This window comes from Leiobunum rupestre, chromosome 10 (assembly GCF_980474605.1).
Source record: "Leiobunum rupestre chromosome 10, qqLeiRupe1.1.hap1, whole genome shotgun sequence".
NCBI lineage: Eukaryota > Metazoa > Arthropoda > Arachnida > Opiliones > Sclerosomatidae > Leiobunum > Leiobunum rupestre.
The window spans coordinates 26,876,683-26,898,066 of NC_143393.1; the positions used below are offsets into that span (position 1 = coordinate 26,876,683).

General features: G+C 36.9%; 1 protein-coding gene across 1 annotated transcript in view; it reads left to right on the plus strand.

Annotated features, from left to right (window-relative positions):
* Positions 1 to 12,100: 12,100 nt before the first annotated feature.
* Positions 12,101 to 21,384, plus strand: part of LOC149925270 (neprilysin-1-like) — a 66,875-nt gene continuing 57,591 nt past the window's right edge. Inside the window, exon 1 of the mRNA XM_090160914.1 lies at positions 12,101 to 12,302. Within this exon, the coding sequence (XP_090017040.1) occupies positions 12,211 to 12,302 (92 nt within the window). The 5' untranslated portion in view covers positions 12,101 to 12,210. The remainder of the gene's footprint in view (positions 12,303 to 21,384) is intronic.

The window sequence follows — 21,384 nt, forward strand, 5'->3', positions numbered from 1 at the left end:
ATTTAATTTCGGTTTCAAATAGGAAATCCTTTACTAAAATTTAGGGTAAACAAATACAAAATTTAGCCACAAAATAATTCAGGGAAAATCTCCGGAGATAGTCAGGGAAAACCTGGAAAAGTCAGGGTATTTGAATGAGAAAAAAATGTGGCAACCCTGGATAGTCTATTTCGAAAATAACCAAATAAATCATAATGTCGCTACGGACTGACAATTAGTCTTTGGAACGGTCGGGTAACGATGCCTGAGAAAACGCCAACGCCAGCGTTCTTTTACTGATCAGCCAAGGCTTATGGAAAATTGAAACATTTTCAACTATGAGACTATCATTAAAATGAATCATTCAGTGTCATACTTATGTGTTTTAAATTAGTTATGATAGTGTGTATATAGCCTTGAAGACGTAACTTTTTTTTAAATAAATCATTCAGTGTCATACGTTTTCTAATACGTTACAAAGTCTTGAACAAGTACATTTTAAATAAATGATCAAGTGTCATACTTACGTTTATTACGTTACTTTTGATAGTATATACATAGTCTTTTAGAAGTAACTTTTCTTGGAAATGCTGCCAGTGTTGGGCATTTTTATCAAAGAGCCGCTCCGCTCACTCACCGCTCGCACTCGCTAGCCTAAAATCAGCTCACGCTCACGCATTTTTGAGCGTTTAAATCAGCGCTCCTCTCTTTTCACGCATTTTTGAGCGGTAAAATCGGCGCTCCTCTCTTTTCGCTCTTTTCAATATTCAACAATCAGCTAGGCTAATACCCAAGGCACCACCCTAGGCCTAAGTCATCGAGCGACTTTTAAAGCCTTTAATTCAGGTGGCCGGGTTACAATGCCACGCGAGCCAACAGCTCCCTACACTAACTATTACCGTTAACCTCAACAAGTTTTTTATGGAAGGGGAAACCGAAGATCTCGGGGAAAACCGCTTAAACCAGCGGGGAGAGAACTTGCAAACTCAACACAGAAGGAGTTGTTTCGAGTTTTCACCCAGTTCCACAAGCTGGGATCGAACCCGGCTCCTCTTGCTGCGAGGCGAAAGTGCTAACCACTCCGCCACCCCACCTCGGGTAAAATCGGCGCTCCTCTCTTTTCGCTCTTTTTGAACGGTAAAATCGGCGCTCCTCTCTTTTCGCTCTTTTTGAACGGTAAAATCGGCGCTCCTCTCTTTTCGCTCTTTTTTGAGAGCTGAAATTGGCGCTCCTCTCTTTTCGCTCTTTTTGAACGGTAAAATCGGCGTTATTCTTATTTCGCTCTTTTTGAACGGTAAAATCGGTGCTCCTCTCTCTCCGCTCTTTTTGAACGGTAAAATCGGTGCTCCTCTCTTTTCCCACTTTTTGAACAGTAAAATCGGCGTTATTCTTATTTCACTCTTTTTTGAACGGGAAAATTGGCTCTCCTCTCTTTTCGCTCTTTTTTGAGAGCTGAAATTGGCGCTCCTCTCTTTTCGATCTTTTTGAACGGTAAAATCGGTGCTCCTCTCTTTTCGCTCTTTTTGAGCGGTAAAATCGGCGCTCCTCTCTTTTCGCTCTTTTTTGAGAGCTGAAATTGGCGCTCCTCTCTTTTCGCTCTTTTTGAACGGTAAAATCGGCGTTATTCTTATTTCGCTCTTTTTGAACGGTAAAATCGGTGCTCCTCTCTCTCCGCTCTTTTAGAACGGTAAAATCGGTGCTCCTCTCTTTTCCCACTTTTTGAACGGTAAAATCGGCGTTATTCTTATTTCACTCTTTTTTGAACGGGAAAATTGGCTCTCCTCTCTTTTCGCTCTTTTTTGAGAGCTGAAATTCGCGCTCCTCTCTATTCGCTCTTTTTTAACGTAAAATCGACGCTACTCTCATTTCGCTCTTTTTTGAGCGGTAAAATCGGCGCTCCTCTCTTTTCGCTCTTTTTTGAGAGCTGAAATTGGCGCTCCTCTCTTTTCGCTCTTTTTGAACGGTAAAATCGGCGTTATTCTTATTTCGCTCTTTTTGAACGGTAAAATCGGTGCTCCTCTCTCTCCGCTCTTTTTGAACGGTAAAATCGGTGCTCCTCTCTTTTCCCACTTTTTGAACGGTAAAATCGGCGTTATTCTTATTTCACTCTTTTTTGAACGGGAAAATTGGCTCTCCTCTCTTTTCGCTCTTTTTTGAGAGCTGAAATTCGCGCTCCTCTCTATTCGCTCTTTTTTAACGTAAAATCGACGCTACTCTCATTTCGCTCTTTTTTGAGCGGTAAAATCGGCGCTCCTCTCTTTTCGCTCTTTTTTGAGAGCTGAAATTGGCGCTCCTCTCTTTTCGCTCTTTTTGAACGGTAAAATCGGCGTTATTCTTATTTCGCTCTTTTTGAACGGTAAAATCGGTGCTCCTCTCTCTCCGCTCTTTTTGAACGGTAAAATCGGTGCTCCTCTCTTTTCCCACTTTTTGAACGGTAAAATCGGCGTTATTCTTATTTCACTCTTTTTTGAACGGGAAAATTGGCTCTCCTCTCTTTTCGCTCTTTTTTGAGAGCTGAAATTCGCGCTCCTCTCTATTCGCTCTTTTTTAACGTAAAATCGACGCTACTCTAATTTCGCTCTTTTTTGAGCGGTAAAATCGGCGCTCCTCTCTTTTTGGTCTTTTTTGAGCGGTAAAATAAGCGCTCCTCTATTTTCACTCTTTTTGAACGGTAAAATCGGCGCTCCTCTCTTTTCGCTCTTTTTTGAGCGCTGAAATTGGCGCTCTTCTCATTTTCATTTCGCACTCTATTAAAATAACATTTTGCCGCTCAATTTTGCTCATAATAACAAAAGCGCTCTAAATGAGATTAGCAGTGCCCATCACTGAATGCTGCCAACCGAGTTGAAGTCAGACTTACGCGTAATACGTTACTTATGATAGTATATACATCGCTTTTTAGAAGTAACTTTTATTTGAAATGCTGCCAGCCGAGTTGAATACGTTCATTTTGACCCCTTGAAATTCCCTTGCTAAACCAAGATTGATTTTAATTATACTTAAGGATAATGACTATATTGAGATATGGCTAATATTTAATATGAAATATTAAAATTAAATGTAATTAATGTACTATTACAAAATATAACATATTTATAAAAGTAATATATTTATAATAATTAGTTAATTTAATAATCCTCATGAATAGTGTTTCCTATTCCTTTCAAAAGATGGCGTTCTAGACCTAAATTCAAGATGGAGCCTGAAATGGGTTGAAATCCCGAGACGGGGTAACGTTTGAAAGACCATGCTTGACTAAACACTATTTTGAAATTACAATTTCGTAAGTCAGAATAAGCGTTTGTGCAAACACCGACGTAGCTACTGCCTATTTTGCATTTGATGAAGATTGAGTGGAGTGCTGTCCCCCTTTCACTCCCCCCCACTTCATGTCGGGAAAGTTTGCTTATTTTAGACCTTCAATCGTTACAGGTAGACCAACCACTCAATTTGTTATTGTTTGTTTAACAATTTTCAACACGAGGTTACGTTACCACTACAATATCGATTGTGTTATTTTTTTTTAAAAATCGGTGTATATTATCGCTTACTAATTAAGGTTATTTCACGAACGGAGAAAGTCATAGAGGGACTCGAAACTTTCCATCAGAAAAGCGAGTGTTCATTTATGGGAAAAGCGTAGATTAAGGCAAATTCTAGCCTTGGCAATTTTTGAGTTTAGTTTGACGGCGTATATCGTCCAGGGTTAAAATTTAGATTTGGAATTTTTTTGACATTGCTGAATAGCTTTTATTCTATGATTTAATTTGACGTACAATATTATATGCCTAAATGGTTTTGAAGGGTTGAAAAGCAATATTTTAAATGTATAAAGTTATAGTTATATTATTGTAGCCCCGCCCACTTCAGATTTTCAAAATTTCTAAAATGCCTTTTCAAAAATACGATATTTAAGATTTCAAAGTTTATTATTTGTTTTTGGAAAGTTGCAATACCAAAATTTATTTTTTAAAGATAGTTTTTCTTCTGCGCTTGGTCTTCAATATTGCTAAACATCCTTGTTTCGGGCCATTCAAATATTAAAACAAAAATGATTTTACCAAAGCAGTTTAAAGACGGGTTTAAGAGGCGGGGACTAAGTTGTGACCTAGAAAGGATAAGATATTGATGATATTTTAGATTTTAGAGATATATTTTAATAATTAAAAAAATAAGGTATATTTTAGTTTATTTCATAAATGTTTGAAAATAGTTCAAGTCAATTTTCGTTATCTGTTCGTAAAGTGATGTACATATTTATCAGATCGAAATGTATAAATTTTAAAACCCTTTGCTTAAATTTCAGCCTTGAAACCGTAATATTTTGGTAAAAGCATTTTGGTTTTAATATTCTGTACCCACAGGTCATATTTTTGCCATGATTTCTTCAAACCAGGAATATTTAGAAACCTGAAAAATATTATTAGGATTTAAATATTTCCTGTAAATTGGGAATTTTGTGATAGTTAAGAATTAAAATTTCTATTCATGAGAATGGTGAAAGCTAACCTCGTACTAAGCAACTTCATTTGGAAAAATTAGTTAGAAATAAGTAAAAAAACCGTGAATTGAGAAAATGCTTTGCTTATATTGTATTAACCTTGTTTACCTCGAATTTAATTTTAAGTAATAGAATTAAAAGATTAAAATAAATAGAATTTATTTAACTAATTTTCTAAATATTTTACATTTCACGTTAAAAATAGTGGATATAGTGTTTGAATTTATAAGAAATAGAATTATTCCTTATAAATAAATTGTTTAAAGATTTATGAAGAATAGTATTAGTATTAATAATAATTTATGTAAAACTGACCTAAATTTTCTTTTACAGTGCCATGAATTTTGATAGCAATAAATTTAGGACAGTGCCAGTGGCACACTAAGGGGGTAGTATATTGAATTAAATATTTTTTTATACCAGCCCTGTTTTGAAATAAAAATAAGAATCTCCTTCAACCTTATCCCTTTAAAGAATACTTATTATTATGATAAAATACGCGAAAAAGTAAATTAGTCCATAAATAAAATCGATAATATAGCTAAATCCTAAACAAATTTGAAGAAATTAAAAAAAACTTACTAATAACTCGTACCAATAGGTCTTCGAGCAAACAACGCGTTTTGAAAAATTTGATGTTTAGGCTTAGTTTCTCTTTGAGATATAACAGTCACCAGCCAGATTTCCCACACGGTACTGATGAGTTCCAAATAGAACGAAACCGGAATTTCTGGCTATTTTATTTAGTTTTTATGTAGTTTATTACTCGAAGATCTATTTGATCCGAGATTCGCGTTTTTTGTTTGCTCGAAGACCTATTGGTACGAGTTATTAGTAAGTTTTTTAATTTCTTCAAATTTGTTTAGGATTTAGCTATATTATCCCTTTTAATTATGGACTAATCTACTTTTTTGCGTATTTTATCATCCTTCGCACAGTCCATAGGTGGTTTCTTCTAACTACTTATTATTATGACTATGGGAAACTTCATTATTAATAACTGCGAAGTTAGCATTAGTATAGTGGTCGAGGTAGCTGATGTGTTGGCACAGCTCACGAAAGATCAAACCCTCTCTAGAAAGAGGGTACTGATAAGAAGCAAGATGTCTTTATTGCAATCGGGAGTAACATAATTTTACTTTGTTAATATTTCTTTATTTTAGTAAATTGGCCGTTCTTTCGCAGTACGCTCAACTCGATTTTATGGCAATTTTCTGAAAATTATTCTTGTACCAGAATTATAATAATGCACAATCACAATACAATTTGAAACGATTATCATTTAAATCTTTAAAGTTACTTTTAGCGGTATAATTACTTAAAGGAAAAGTCCAGGTTGGGTTAAACTTGGATTTATTTGAAAGATAATGTTTAAATATACACAAAAATATCAGTCGTAAAACTGTATCTTTTTTTAATGATGAGAAATTAATTTTTAAACGAGCCAAATTTACCCACCATGCGATCTGCCATTTTGTTTCGCGGTGACGTTTTAGGACTTAAATCACGCGCTGTTCGCGCTATAACAGCGTTCTGTTCCCTGCGCGCGCTTGCTCCGCGTGCGGTCTGCGGAGGGAAGGCGAAAGAAAATGGCAGCTCGCTTGGCGGGTAAGTTTCGCTCATTTAAAAATTGATTTATCGTCATTAAAAAAAGATACAATTTTACGACTGATATTTTTGAGTATATTTAAACATTATATTTCAAATAGACCCAAGTTTTACCCAAACCTGGACTTTTCCTTTAAACAATTTCGCGTGCTTGATAATCAAAGAGCTTACCAAAATTTATAATCTACAATTTATAGATGACCCCGACAAACCTAACATTCCAAGAATTTTGTTTAGAAAAAAAGAAACGGTTCAATTAAGAATATAACAATAACTATTTTTGAAATTATTATCCATAAATTCTAAATTGAAAATTGTAATGACAATCGGCTTAATATATTTCATTTTATTCAACGAAATCAGCTATTGGCTCTTTTAAAATGTTGCCAATATTGCAGAAGCTCTGGTTTTGCGTTAAAATATCAAATTTGACCATCCATTTGTTCATAGTTTACGTTTAGAAAATTTGGGTAACCCATGATTGCATAAGTCGCCTATTTAATTAACAACTACCGTGTTTCTAAAACCTCCTCGCCAGTCCCTCTAAAGAGTTTGCAGTTCATGGAAATTCCGATGATTAAATCTCGGGTGAAAGAACGTCTAATGTTTGCAGGGAAAATCCATAACAATATCACAAATTCTAGGAAGTGCGGTATTGTTGCCTAACGCAAATTCACCATGTTACAAATTTATTCACCTCGCACCTATTGCGGTACTGGGTGAAAACTCGGAAACATTCCTTGCCGGCTGAGTTTGCAAGTTCTCTCCCCACTGGTTTAAGGGGTTTTCCCTCGAGTTCTTCGGTTTCCCCGTCCATAAAAACTAGTTGGGGTTAACGGTAATAAATAGTGTAGGGAGCTGTTGGCTCGCGTGGCATGAAGAGCTCGCCACCACCCTCCTACGCGTTGTAACCCGGCCACCTGAATTAAAGACAATAAAAGTCGCTAGATGACTAAATTGGGCCTTAGGTGGTGCCATGATTAGCTAAGCTACCTAGAAACTAGTAATTAGTGCAAAAAGGTGCCTGGGGTATTAGCCTACCTAGCTAAGGCACCTACAAACTAGTAATTAGTGCAAAAGTTATTAAAATAGTAATTAGGGCAAAAGTTATTAAAATAGTAATTAGTGCAAAAATTTATTAGGCTTAGACTAAGTTACTAAAATAGTAATTAGTGCAAAAATTTAATAGGCTTAGACTAAGTTATTAAAATACTAATTAGTGCAAAAATTTAATAGGCTTAGACTAAGTTATTAAAATAGTAATTAGTGCAAAAATTTATTAAGCTTAGACTAAGTTTTTAAAATAGTAATTCGTGCAAACATTTATCAGGCTTAGACTAAGTTATTAAAAGTACCAAACATCTTGCTTAGCTAGAGTGAAAATAAAATGGTAAGGAACTAGCCTCGTAGGTAGTTTCGTGACCTTGACAAGGTCGCGTTTCCTAATCGGTTGCTAGTAAGCCTTAACAGACAGTGACCCGATAGAATACTCTATGCGTACACGAGAACGGGTGGGGGGTGAATGTCTTTATTAAAATTGGCCAGATGCATTCGCTTTACTATTCACGAGAATGTTCCCGGCTAGCACGCGAAGAGCAAAGACCAAGTTTGACCGGAGTGAAGGGTTTACGAGACGGGATTAGAATTTCGAGAAGTTAACTTCACCTAACCAGTGTTTCTCTCGGATGTTTTTTTAATGACGCTTTCGTTGCCACGCGACAGTTTGTTTCTGTGTTTATCTTTTCTTACTTTTTTCTGGTCGGTGGGAGGTTCGTTGTATTCGAGCGAGAAGTTCAGTCTTTGACACTCATCACCCAAACAAAGCACTCTGCCCGGTGTTGTCCCAAACACTCAAACACTTTAACTCGGCGGTAGCGTAGTTGGAAAATGATTTGTTCTTGGTCAGTTTGTTAGTTCAACGAGCCTTTAAGTGGACCCTTTTGTTAACTCGAGGAGGACCCTCTTTCGCTATGAATTCTTGGAAGGTTTGGGAAACTACTCGAAGATCGCGCTAAATTATATTATTAGAATAACATGACGTCGCATCCTCGTAAGTTTTGGAGCTTTTTTTACTTTGGTTTCGGCTGTCGTTAGAGAACCCAATTTTCATTAGCTCTGACATTAGCTTTGCACCCTCGCGAGTTCTAACTTAGCTGCGTTTGCGTTTTCTATAAAAGAAAATTTTACGGACTTTCGTTAATTTGATAAATAGTAAGAAACAACTGTAGAAAATTCGGTTACGTAAGCTTTCCACCTGGTGGTGCGCTTGTCCTTGAACACCGCTGTGCTGCGGGTTGAACACTTCTACAGGCGGAAATTGGCCAATTTTGCCTACTGATAAATCAGAACTGACAAATTATATTTAAATGTATCAAAATATTCTTCACGCGTTTAATAATAAAATAGGAAGTTGTTGTGCCGGTTTTTAAAATAATGTTTTTTTTGTTTACATTTATTAAAACTTTAATATAACGCCAAAACCAATATTTACGCAAATTAATTTTTATTGTAATTTATTGATTAATATATTTTAAATAACGTTATTGATACTATATGAATAATTATCATTAGTAAATAACTTGATAATTATTTTATAATTATTTGGATAATTTTATATTAATATATAAATAGAGGTCTATATTTTAAACTTGAGTTGTAAGTCGGAAAATTTCCCGCTCGTTTACCGACGTCTTCTTTCCGGAAAAATCCGAAAAAGGTTTTCATTCCATGATTAGAATAATATTGATCCCAAATTTAAATTTCGCGCCATTTTCGCCTAGTTATGTTCAATCCAAAAATAAAACCAAACCTCTAGACTAGTCTAGAATTAAAACCCTTAAAAATTAATGTTTAATTTTTTTATTTTTCCTACTTGCGGAAAAGGAATATTTTCCGGAAATTTTTCCGCATTTATTTTAAACGCTAAAACAAATATTTATGCAAATTTAATTTTATAGTAATTTATTGATTAATATTTGAATAGTTATCATTACTGAATAGCTCCATATTTATTAAAAAAATATTTTGATAATTTTATATTAAAATTTATTTATTATAAATTTATATTGATATTTTAAACTATTTCTGGACTATAGATGGCAGTATAGTCGCTCGAGAATCTGCCTAAAATCGATAAGACACAATCTTGTTTTTGTCCTGTTGAACGTTTTATTATTTAAAGAACGCGGCTTCTTCAATCGTTACCAGTATTTTAATTAACAACGAAGGAGAAGAGATTCGCATTTAAAAATTATAAGCAAATCAAACCTACTAGTCGATGGGATTTTAGGAGCTAGTCAAGTTTTGCTCTTGAAAACTGAAAACGGTGGGCTTGGCACATGCCATTTTCCAAAATTATCCTGGGGATATTTTAATGAAATTGGCAGAAACTCAATTTTTAATTTTGTTTTGCTATTTCAGGGGCGTACCGAAGGGGTTTAATTTAGGGGATTGAAGAGCTCGTGGTGTTGCGGTGGTTAACGCTTTCACCTCGCAGCTAGAGCAGCCGGGTTTGATCCCTACGTTGAGTTCGCAAATTTTCTTGCCACTGGTTAAAGGGGGTTTACCCCGAGTTCTCCGGTTTCCCCTTTCCTTAAAAACATGTAGAGGGTAACAGTGAATGTAGTGAGCTGTTGGCTCGCGTGGGGCACCACCTTAGGCCTAAGTCATCAAGCAACATTTAAAGCCATTAATTCAGGTGGCCGGGTTACATTGCGTAGGAGGGTGGTGGTAAGCCCTTCACGCAACGCGCGCCAACAGCTCCCTACACAAACTATTACCTTTAACCTCAACAAGTGTATTACTATCCTTAATTTGGCCATTTCTCAAATACTTCTTAAAATGTTTGTTTAATAAAATAGTTCCAAAGAAAATTTCGTAAGAAAAACATAATTTTGGGAACCGATCGAATTTATTCGGGGGAAGCTTCCCTTCATCCCCCCCAGGGACGTCCCTGTTTCAAGGGTCTTTGCAAACCTAGCATAAAGGTGGGGAAATTCAAAATAAAACGCAACGAAACTAAATTTGACTTTTCTGATAGATCAAATATTTTAATCTACAAAAAATATTTTTTTAATTATTAATTACGGATGTAACGGTTCTTTGACTAATTTTTGAATAGGCCCTTTTAGGTCCCTCTGACACTTTAAACCTGAACTTTAACTGGTACAATTGTTTATGAATGGAAGGCCATTATCTTAAGGATTGTTACCCGATCCCCCTTTGCTAAGAATCGCCGTATATTAAATGTAAGAGAGTTAAAAAAAGCGTTTAATTTTCCAATTAGGCCTCGGGTTTAAAATAACGAGTGGAACACAATGACTCTTATTCAAAATATAAACTTCATTTTTTTTTAATTTTAAATGTTCAAGAGCTCAACTTGATAAGTGTTAATTACGACCTACATTAGGAATGTTTATTTAGTTATAATTCCAAGTATATGTTGTGAAATAACTAATAAATAATTTAGATTTTAATTTTACTATAAAAAATAAAGTAAAAATAAAATAATATTTTAATTAAATTACCTTCTAATTACATTGCTGCTGTAATTAGTGCTTCCAACGGTAATCAGAAAGTTACTCAGATTAGTTTAACCGGCAATCTGATTTAAAATTTTCAACTATTCTTTATCTGAAATTCTATGACTAATCTCATCAGATTCAATTAGCAGATTTGCATTTGGACCCATATCAACCGATCTGATAAAATCTGAGCGTAAATGATATCTGATGTATCATAACTATCATCATCAATTAAAAATGTTTGGCGCCACTGTACAGGGAAATTTGAAAAATTTAACGGGTCTTCCATAAAGATTGCTTTGCAGGTTTTATTCCCTTTAAAGGGAGTATAACCCCTCTTGTTTGGTAGGGTGCGTTTAGATTATACCGATTAGCTTCCACAAACCTCCCTAGCGAGGGGCGGCAAGAAGTTAGTTTGATCGGGTTTAAACCCCAAATTAAGAAAAAGTTTAAACACCCTATCTAAACTAAGGCCTAGTTTTCACGCAAAAAAAATCCCCGTTAGGCCTAATACAATATTTTTGCGTCCGCCCTCGCCGTCGTCGCATTTCTGTCCTAGTGAAAACCAGCCCTAACTCCTGGCCGCCCCTCGCTAGGAAGGCTTGTCTAAGCTAATCGGTATAGTCTAAACCATTTCCGAATTGTCACCTTCCGACGGCAGCAGGCGCTAAAGCGTCTAACCAATGAAAAACGTACACAAGAAAAAGGACGACTTTTGAGGGGTTGCGTTCTCCTTGTGTGGGGTGCTGTGTTTGTTGCTCCTAGATGGCAGCTAGGAGCAACAAACACAAGGTGAACGCAGCTAGCCTTTAAAAACGCTAACGCCGTGTTGTGTACAAATTTCATTGGATGAACCTATACGCTGAACATTTTACGGAAAGGGGGAAGACAATTTCCGAATTTTCCCCCTGCGCTAAATCGTCTAACCAATGAAAAATGTACACAAGAAAAGGCACGACTTTTGAGGGGTTGCGTTCTCCTTGTGTTGGGTGCTGTGTTTGTTGCTCCTAGATGGCAGCTAGGAGCAACAAACACAAGGTGAACGCAGCTAGCCTTTAAACACGCTAACACAGTGCTGTGTACAAATTTCATTGGATGAACCTATACGCTGAACATTTTACGGAAAGGGGGAAGACAATATCCGAATTTTCCCCTTCCGACGGCAGTGGGCGCTAAAGCGTCTAACCAATGAAAAATGTACACAAGAAAATGCACGGCTTTTAACGGGTTGCGTTCTTCTTGCGTGGGGGTGCTGTGTTTGTTGCTCCCAGATTAAAGTAAACTTTGGATATAAATTTGCATCAGTCGAAAAAAGTGTATTGGTCCCCGTAAAAAACAATACATTTCTTTGTCTCATACATCCGTGGAATAGGGCTTATAAGAGATAGTAGTAGTTTCGTTGTTTCTCCGCTAGGTGTGCTGTGGAGTCTCGCCTTCTCATCGGCGCGTCTCTCGGTGGGGCCTGCGAGCGCGTGTGCGGGGCGCGGGTCGGATGCTGGCCGCCGGAGCTCGCTGCTCTCCTCTGGCAGTCATGTGGCGACCCGCCACTGCAGCAGCCTGTCGCCCGTCTGCCCCGTCAAGCTGCGGCTCGCCTCTCCCATGATCGACGGACACGGGAACTTCGAGCCGTCGACGGCGCCCAACTCCGGCGCCCACCGCGACACCAGATACGAGCTCTCCAAACATTACAGGTCTGTCCATCCATCTCACCCGTCTCTCTTTGTTTTCGTTACGTTTTCTTTGTGAGATAAAAACCCGTTTTTTTCTTACTTTTAAAAGGATTTACCTTATCAATGTCGTTGGAATATTCCATCGTTTATTTTGCCGTGTTTCAACCTTTAATTACGAATCTTCAAGGAAATAATTTGCGCTATAAGCGGTTATTATTTGAGTTGAAGGTGGGGTGGCGGAGTGGTTAGCACTTTCGCCTCGTAGCGAGAGAAGCCGGGTACGATCCCAGTTTGTGTCACTAGTGACAACTCGGAACCACTCCGTCTTCGTTGAGTTTGCAAGTTTTCTTTTTGCAAAATAATAGTTTTTCTTAATTTTAAATATATCTGAAACTTGAAATTATTGAAAATTATGGAAATATTTCGGTGGTTTTTCTAGTTTATAAGTATTCCCTTTTAATACGTAAGACTATAACAATTTTAATCAACTAAGCAGCACCAAATAATTTAATAATTTAATAAATAATATAAATATATAAAAATATATAGAAATAGGAGCTGGGTTCGATCCCAACTTGTGGCACTCCGTCGTTGAGTTTGCAAGTTCTCTCCCCACCAATTTAAGGGGTTCCCCCGAGCTCTTCGGTTTCTCCTTCCATTAAAACTTGTTGAGGTTAACGGTTATAGTGAGTGTAGGGAGCTGTTGGCTCGCGTGGCATGCACGGCTTGCCACTACCCTCCTACCTATTGTAACCCGGCCACCTGAATTAAGGAATTTAAAAGTCGCTTTATGACTTAGGGCTAAGGTGGTGCGTTGGGTATTAGCCTAGCTGATTATTATTAGAAGTCTACGGTTATAAGCAATTCCCGTTTCACGTACAATTCAATAATTTAGAAGTCTAGAGAAAGATACAAATTGGTTATCTTACGATTGTCCAAATTTCTTTTTTCTAAATTTCAGTTCATTTAAATATTTCACTGCCAATCCTGAGTTAATAATTTAAAAGAAAACCAAAATATTTTTATTTCATTACTTGCCTAAGTTAGCTAAAGTTGCGAAAGTACACCGATCAATCAACTTTCAATTATAGTAAAATGCGGTTCTAATAAACCTTTTTATCTCTATCAAATACTCTATCAAATTGGTGTATTCCCCACTCCTAGACGAGACTTTTCCACCCAAAAGCTAACTCCCCCAAATAAAACTAACTTCTGTAATATTGATTCTACCTGTAATACTTTACACTCATCCGCAATTTCACCTAGTTTTGAGGTCTGGGAAAAATTATGGGGAATACTATAACCAATAATCTCAGGCAATTCTGAGAAGAATCATTGATTTTCCGATATCGCGTAGAAAATACTTTTAAAAGGCGTGAAATTAAATAACCCCCTCGTTTCGATTTTACTGAGTCAGATATTTCCCAAAACTACAGTAATATTTCTTTCGGAACTAAATATCCCACATTTTAGAATTTGCATTTTTAGACATTCAACTTTTAACGTCCGCCTGGTTTCACTCTAAAGGAATCCAGATTTTCCTAGAAATATATTTGTATACATATTTAGTCCTTTTAGCGGTATGTTCCCAAACTGGAAATAGGATATCTTATTTTATTGATTTTCAGGAGTTTGCGCAAAAATTCTTCTTCCGTACGCTCGACTGGTTCCTTAAAAATTAATAATTTTAAACAACTGACGGTTAGAAATTGTTTGTGGCCTTGTCTATAACCGGAAGTAAAATAATACCAATAAGTATGACACTTTCTATTCTCCATGCGAATTTTTGTATGATAGTTTGTTTCGGATTAAATAATTAAATAATTAACTGATTTAGAACTGGCGACTCTACGTTAACAATTACAAGTAACGGTGCCCTAGAGACCAAGGATTATTGAAAAATTAATCGCTTTTAAAAGTAGATAATATTGATAAATTGACAATCCGAAATGAAAATAATTAATTCGTAATTTGAGACGATAAAGGCCTAGATTTTCTTCTGTCTTTCACCCATTAAATTTACTTCCCTCCCATACAAATACCCACCAGGAAGGAAAGTAAATTTAAAGGGTGACAGGCAGAAGAAAACCTAGGCCTTTAACTCATTGATCAATAGCTATGTGTCATATTTATGTATATCACGTTACATACTATACAGGGTGTTTCAAAAGGTTATGCAAAAATGTTCAGGAGTTGTAGCACTAGGGAAACGCGAACATTAAGGTTTGGGTTCGTGTGATAGGTAAAAAAGGATTTTGTAAACAAATCGAGGTAACCAGCGTAAAAAAGTAAACTTACACAGTATTTAAAGTCCCTGCTGCTTGGTTTTGCGCTTGTTGCAGCCTTCTTCCAGGGGCTAGTAGGCCACCTTTTGAAGCTCTCTGGCGCTCTTTTTACTGATCGTAGGAAAATGGGGGACAAACAGGCATACTTATCAACTCACCCTCTACAACTCCTTTAAATTTTTGCATAACCTTTAGAAACAGCCTGTATAACTTAAGAAGATGATCAGGCCTATAAATTATCCTCTAAAATGTATAGTTACGGCTCAATTAGGGTCTGAAATAAATATTTTCCCTCTCGGCGGCCCTGAAAATGACTTAAAAATTTCGCTCAGAAATGAAGGCGTAAAGCTAGTGTGCCCTTCAAATGTCGAAGATCGGCGGCAGTTTTGTTTTTTGGGAAGTCGTTTAAGAGCAATTTCAAATCGGAGCGGCGTACGACTCAAGTATGAAATAAAGCTCTTTATAATAAGGTTGAAATAACGCAATTACCGAGGCCCGATATAGCGAGGCTGGATGCCAAAATAACAGGGCCACTTGGGGAGCCTAATTTCCTAACGCTACCACTCTCTACAATCTCGGCGAATACTTGACATAATTCAACAGTCGTATGTATACGGGTAAACGGAGAATACGTTGCTTGCTGATTCCTGGCAGGGAAACCACGCCCCTCCCCATTTCATCGTGCGTAATCTTTTCCGTCTTTTCAGTGTAGTCGGATAATAATGTCCGGAAATTAGAAGCGACCGAAAACTATCGCTTCGCCCCCTTTGGTCCGTCATTGAAACCTAGATAGGTAGCGGCTAAAGCAGACGCTATTAGTTTTTTCTTAGTGTCGCCACCGTTCGGTGAAAATAGAAATAACGTATTGCGGAGAAGAGAGATTGTGATTGTAGTAGTGTTGTAAGTCGGACAATTTTCCGGAAAATGACCAATTCCTTTTTTCCGGAAAATTTTCCGTATTTTTCCGAAAAAAATAAAAAAATGTTTTCATTCTATGATTAGTCTAATATATTGTTTGCAAATTTAAATAAAACGGCATTTTCACCTCATTTTTTCCAATCTGAAAGTAAAACTAAACCTCTAGACCAGCTTTAAACTGATTAACAATGTAACACTATTAATGTTTTGTAGTATGTTTACTGTTATTAGACATTTTATTTCGACAAAAAGTTAAAACATTAAAACCCTTAAAAAGTAATTTATGTTTAAATTTTTTATTTTTCCGATTTGAGAAAAAATTTCAGGAAATTTTCCCGCATTTTTTATCGTTGTTATTCGTAAATTTGACTTTATAAATAATGATACTCGTATTTTAATACTTTTCCATCGTTTGCTTATATTTTGATAAGTTTATTTAATAAAAAAAACGTTCTTATGACCTTTTAATTTGTCCGTAGCAGACGCTAGATGATAGGCGCTACCTCTTAGAAGTTAGCGCCGTTACGCCACCTAGATTCATTACGGTCGGGAATAGTTGAACCCGAATAAATTCTTGGTAAGAGTGAGAGAGAACCGCTTGAAAGAAAGGCTTTGTTTTTTATCTTTTAATTTCCCTCAATCTCTCACTCTCCTTCTCCGAAGGACTTATTTATCCCGTAATTCACCCTCTAGCGGAAATGCTCGGAACTGTCGAATTGAAAGCGAAGGTTAGTTGTCTGTTAATTCAAAGATAACGGGAACCATTTGGTCCCGGCGCGCCAGTGTCGACCGAGGTGGGATTCCATTAACGACAGTTGGCTGACTGAGGAGCCGTAATGGACCCCGGGGCTATCAACCCAACGCGTTTCAGTCTTCTCTCCAACGCGCAGCAGGTGAGCCCAACGACGAGAGACTCCGCAATTTTAAACCACGCGCAAAAGTGAAAAAGGCCAATTACTTTATAGGGGGAAACTTCACTTTATTAAAGATTACATATCTTTTGAAATTGACGATTCGATTGGTAACTGGAGGAATCAAAGGTTGGATATCTACTATTATAGATTTTAGCGTTCGTTGACCATCCATCGTTTAAATTATAAAAATATCTTAATACTCAAAATAAATAAACATAAAATAGTGTAGTTAATTTTCCGGAAAAATAAAATGCGAAAAAATTTCCAGAAAATTTTCCGGGAAAATTGAAACATAAATTACTTTTTAAAGGTCGACTACATATTTATTCCGTTTACTCTGTTTCTCACTGGTAGTCGGCTGCTTGGATAGCACATGTGTCTTGCAGCGAACCAGCTTCCAGTGAAAGACAGAGTAAACCGAATAACTATGTAGTCGGCCTTTAAGGGTTTTAAATTTTTATCGATATAAAATGTCTAATAACAGTAAACATACTACAAAATATTAATAGTGTTACATTGTTAATCAGTTTAAAGCTAGTCTAGAGGTTTAGTTTTACTTTCAGATTCGAAAAAAATGAGGCGAAAATGCCGCTTTATTTAAATTTGCAAACAATATTAGACTAATCATGGAATGAAAACTTTTTTTATTTTTTCGGAAAAATACGGACAAAATTAAAAATTAAATTACTTTTAGCGCAATTTTGACGTATATTTCATGGAATGAACTGTCCAAATGAAGAGGTGAATCTTGATTTGAGCGACCACGCGTTACCTGAGACCACGGGGGAAGATATTGTCTTTGAACTCATGGCCAATAATGTCAAGAGCATGGTGGGAGGTGCGAAAGTACTCCAACCCCGGGGCCGAACCATTACCGCGCATTGAATGGACTTATGTGTCGGATGCGAGGGGGTTCCTATTCGAGCATAACCGCCTCTTCATTACCACGGGGAGCTAAGAGAGTTTATCCATTGATTGTGGATGGCAGAAGTTGGAGCGTGGCTGGAAATATATACTTTCAGCCCATGAATAAAGCGGCCTGGAGCCATCTCATTCTACAAACGATCTGGATGCCGAAGCAGTGATGGGCATTTTTGAAAATTTTGTGATAACTCTCACTCCACCTCATTCCCGTTTCTAAAATTTTAAACTCAAACTCATCTCCTCTAACCACCCTAAACTAACTTTTTATCTCATCTCTTCTCATCGAATTTCGCTAATTAATCTAACCTCGCGCACACTCCCGCTAGTTTTGTTGAAAAATCTGATCTCATCACTCATCTCACGCTCTCTGAAATGCGTACTTTGTGAAACTCCTCTCCTTTTGAAGTTTTGCGCATCTCACCTCCTCTCAGATTCTGACACTGTTCTCACAGGGGTAGAACAACGACCATCACTGGCCGGTGGCTACATTAGATTTACTGTTTTTAACTTCTTTATAGCCTTCTAACGGCAGCATATTATATTATTGTACGTTTGGGCTTTGTTATTGGCCAAAGTTACATAATTATTTCCAAGAAGGTCATGTTTTTATATTTCCTTTGTTTTGGTTTTCTTACATCTAAACTCAAACTCACTTCCTCTCACCCAACACCGCAAACTAACTTTTTAGCGGCTCTCCTCTCATCGCATTTCACTAATTAAATTAACCTCGCTCACACTCCAAATACATTCTTTGAAAAATCATATTTCCACTCACTCTCCTCTCTCTTAAATTCATAGCTTGGAAACTCATCTCACGCTCCTCTCCATTGGAAGCTTAGAGCATCTCACCTCATCTCAATTTCTCTCACTGATCTCACGGTGAGAGGAGAGTGCCCATCACTGTGCCGAAGAGAGAAAGTTTCCTTACGCGGGATGGAAAAAAATATTTCCCCGCTCGTATTTAGAGGTAGCGGGCTATTTGGGAATGGCCCATTCAACGAGTTTGATTCGGATTTCGATCGTTTCAACCCCGCGAAAAATTTCAATGAAGATTCCAACATAATGTCTCCTTTTACTGGGTGAAATTTCATTACCCGTATAGACCGGTTGCCGATAAGTTTTACGTTGGTCTACTCGCTTAATAGGGCCCCTAAAACAGCGTTGCCAGATGTACGAAAATTATCGTACACGTCGATACTCTCGAGGGATAATTCCAACTCTATAGTTTGTAAATGTACGATCCTAATTTAGCTTAACCCCGATTTCACTGAAACTTTTAACCTTATTTTTCTGTTTTAGTTAAGATTATTTTCAATAGGTTCAAACTTGATTTAAAAATTATTTAAATGTTTTATTTATGTCAAATATTTATTTCGACGAAGTTAAGCACCAATAGTTCGACAAAATTTAAATTTACCTCTAATTTTCAGGCGTGTAATAATTTTATTTTTATGAAATGGAAAATTTTATGGAGTCGATACTACCGCGAGATTTTCAGGACGTGGCCACATTGCCCCTAAATATTTTTACTCGCTACTTAAAAACGTTTCGATTTCTGCTTGACGTAATCAGTGGCGTTGCCAGAGTAGGGGCACAAAGCCAGCCCCCCCCCGCCCCCCAAAACCTATGGTTATATAAACAATGTTTTTACTATTTAATTTAATTTATTCAATTGTGTACCCCCTTCGAAACAGAATCCTGGCTACGCCACAAGACGTAATAAGAGGTCGGGTGCGAACGGATCCAATTCTAGGCTTGACTTGGGGCTACATCTGTTGGTCTTGAGGATTTTGGTCTATGCATTGTAGCCCGGAAGTGAGCGTCCAAAAAGTTCTAACGAACTAAGCGAAAACACACATAAAATAGAGCTAGGCAGACTGTCACCCAATCTAAACTGCTATACACAGAGACGTAGACTTCAAATATCATGATCTTACGCCACCAAAGTCCCCTTTCGCATACGTATAAAAAAGTTTGGATCCCATTTCCCCAGAGGGAGCTTCGGGCGCTTATCTTACAAAGTTTGACTTTTTTTATTGAGGCGAAAAAAAAATCCGCTAAAATGCGACGAATCTCTCGCGGCGGTTTTACTAAAGCGATTGTCGATCGAAATATTTTCGATTCACGCGCCTGGATGGTTTAATCATATTTTAACTTTATAGTTTTACGTTGATAGTTCGATTTCCCTCGAGGCTTAGATCTCTTCACCTGAGATTTCGATATTTTACATTTTTGGAGATCTAAATATCTAAGTATTTGGAAATCTTTATTTTTCCGTCGCGAATTCCAAATATGAAGCTAACTTCATTTTACGGTAGTATTGGTTTAACAAGATCAATATAATTTTAAGATATATTTTGAAATGTCGATAGAACTTATATTTTATTTTCTAAAAATACAGTCAGGAATTTAAACCAAGTTTTCTTTTTGCAAAATAATAGTTTTTCTTAATTTCAAATATATCTGAAACTTAGAGAAATAAATATGTAAATTATTGAAAATTATGGAAATATTTCGGTGGTTTTTCTAGTTTATAAGTATTCCCTTTTAATACGTAAGACTATAACAATTTTAATCAACTAAGCAGCACCAAATAATTTAATAATTAATATAAATATATAAAAATATATAGAAATAGGAGCTGGGTTCGATCCCAACTTGTGGCACTGGGTGAAAACTCGGAACTACTCCTTCCGCGTTGAGTTTGCAAGTTTTCTTCGCACTGGTTAAAGGGGTTTTCCCCCGAGTTCATCAGTTTCCTCTTCCATAAAAAAAGGTTAACGGTAATAGTGAGTGTAGGGAGCTCTTGGCTCGCGTGGCATGAAGGGCTTCCCACCACCCTCCTACGCATTGTAATCCTGGGCCCATAGGCAGATAAGGAGTGTGGGCCCCCTTTTCACGCGCTGCATTTACTCTTATCCCTGGAACTAGGCTGTGCCTGAATTTCCCTGATTCAGCGTAGAAGTCTGAGCTCTACGGTTATATTACTAAATAAAAGCTCTTAACAATCGTCGACTATATAAGCGATAATTTTTCAACATTGCGATTTAAGGCTGCGTCCGTAAACTGCCTGGCAGAAAATTTGGTAATTTTAAAACAAAATCTTCTACCTAGGAATTTCTCCAATATAAATTACGATTGATATTATAGATTTATTAAGTTAGAAGAAAAAACCTATGGACTGTGAGAAGGATGATAAAATACGCGAAAAGGTAGATTTGTCCATAATTAAAAGGGATAATACAGCTAAATCCTAAACAAATTTGAAGAAATTAAAAACTTACTAATAACTCGGACCAAATAGATCTTCGAGCAAAAAACGCGAAACTCGGATCAAATAGATCTTCGAGCAAAAAACGCGAAACTCGGATCAAATAGATCTTCGAGTAATAAAAATAGCCAGAAATTCCAACGGTAGACCGGTTTCGTTCTATTTGGAACTCATCAGTACCGTGCGGGAAATCTGGCTGGCGACTGTCAAATCGAAAGGAGAAACTAAGCCTAAACATTAAAAATTTCAAAACGCGTTGCATATAGCAACGGAAAGCCGAAAAGGGGGGAGTGTGGTGGAGAATAGTATATACGATAAGTTAAGTTAGAAGAAACCACCTATGGACTGTGAGAAGGATGATAAAATATAGATTTATGCCTTCGAATACAGTAATTACGGTCACTGGAGAGCCCCTTCCAAGGATGGGCCCCTAGGCCACGGCCTAGGTTGGCCTAGGCGGAAATACGGCACTGGTAGCCCGGCCACCTGTTTAAAGGCATTAAAAGTCGCAAGATGACTTGGGCCTAAGGTGGTGCCTTGGGTATTAGCCTAGCTGATTATTATTATATATATAAATATGCATAAATATATATATATATTTATTATAAGAGCGGTCAATATTGGAATCGTTTTGAGTCTGCAGAAATACTAGATTATATATTATCTTTAAATATAATCTTTCACCCAAAGATCCATTTCGAAAAATGACCGAAAAACAACATTTCCAATACTGTTTATCGTATAACATCGGGAAAAAGTCAGGCATTGAATATTTAAGACGTCAGATGGCA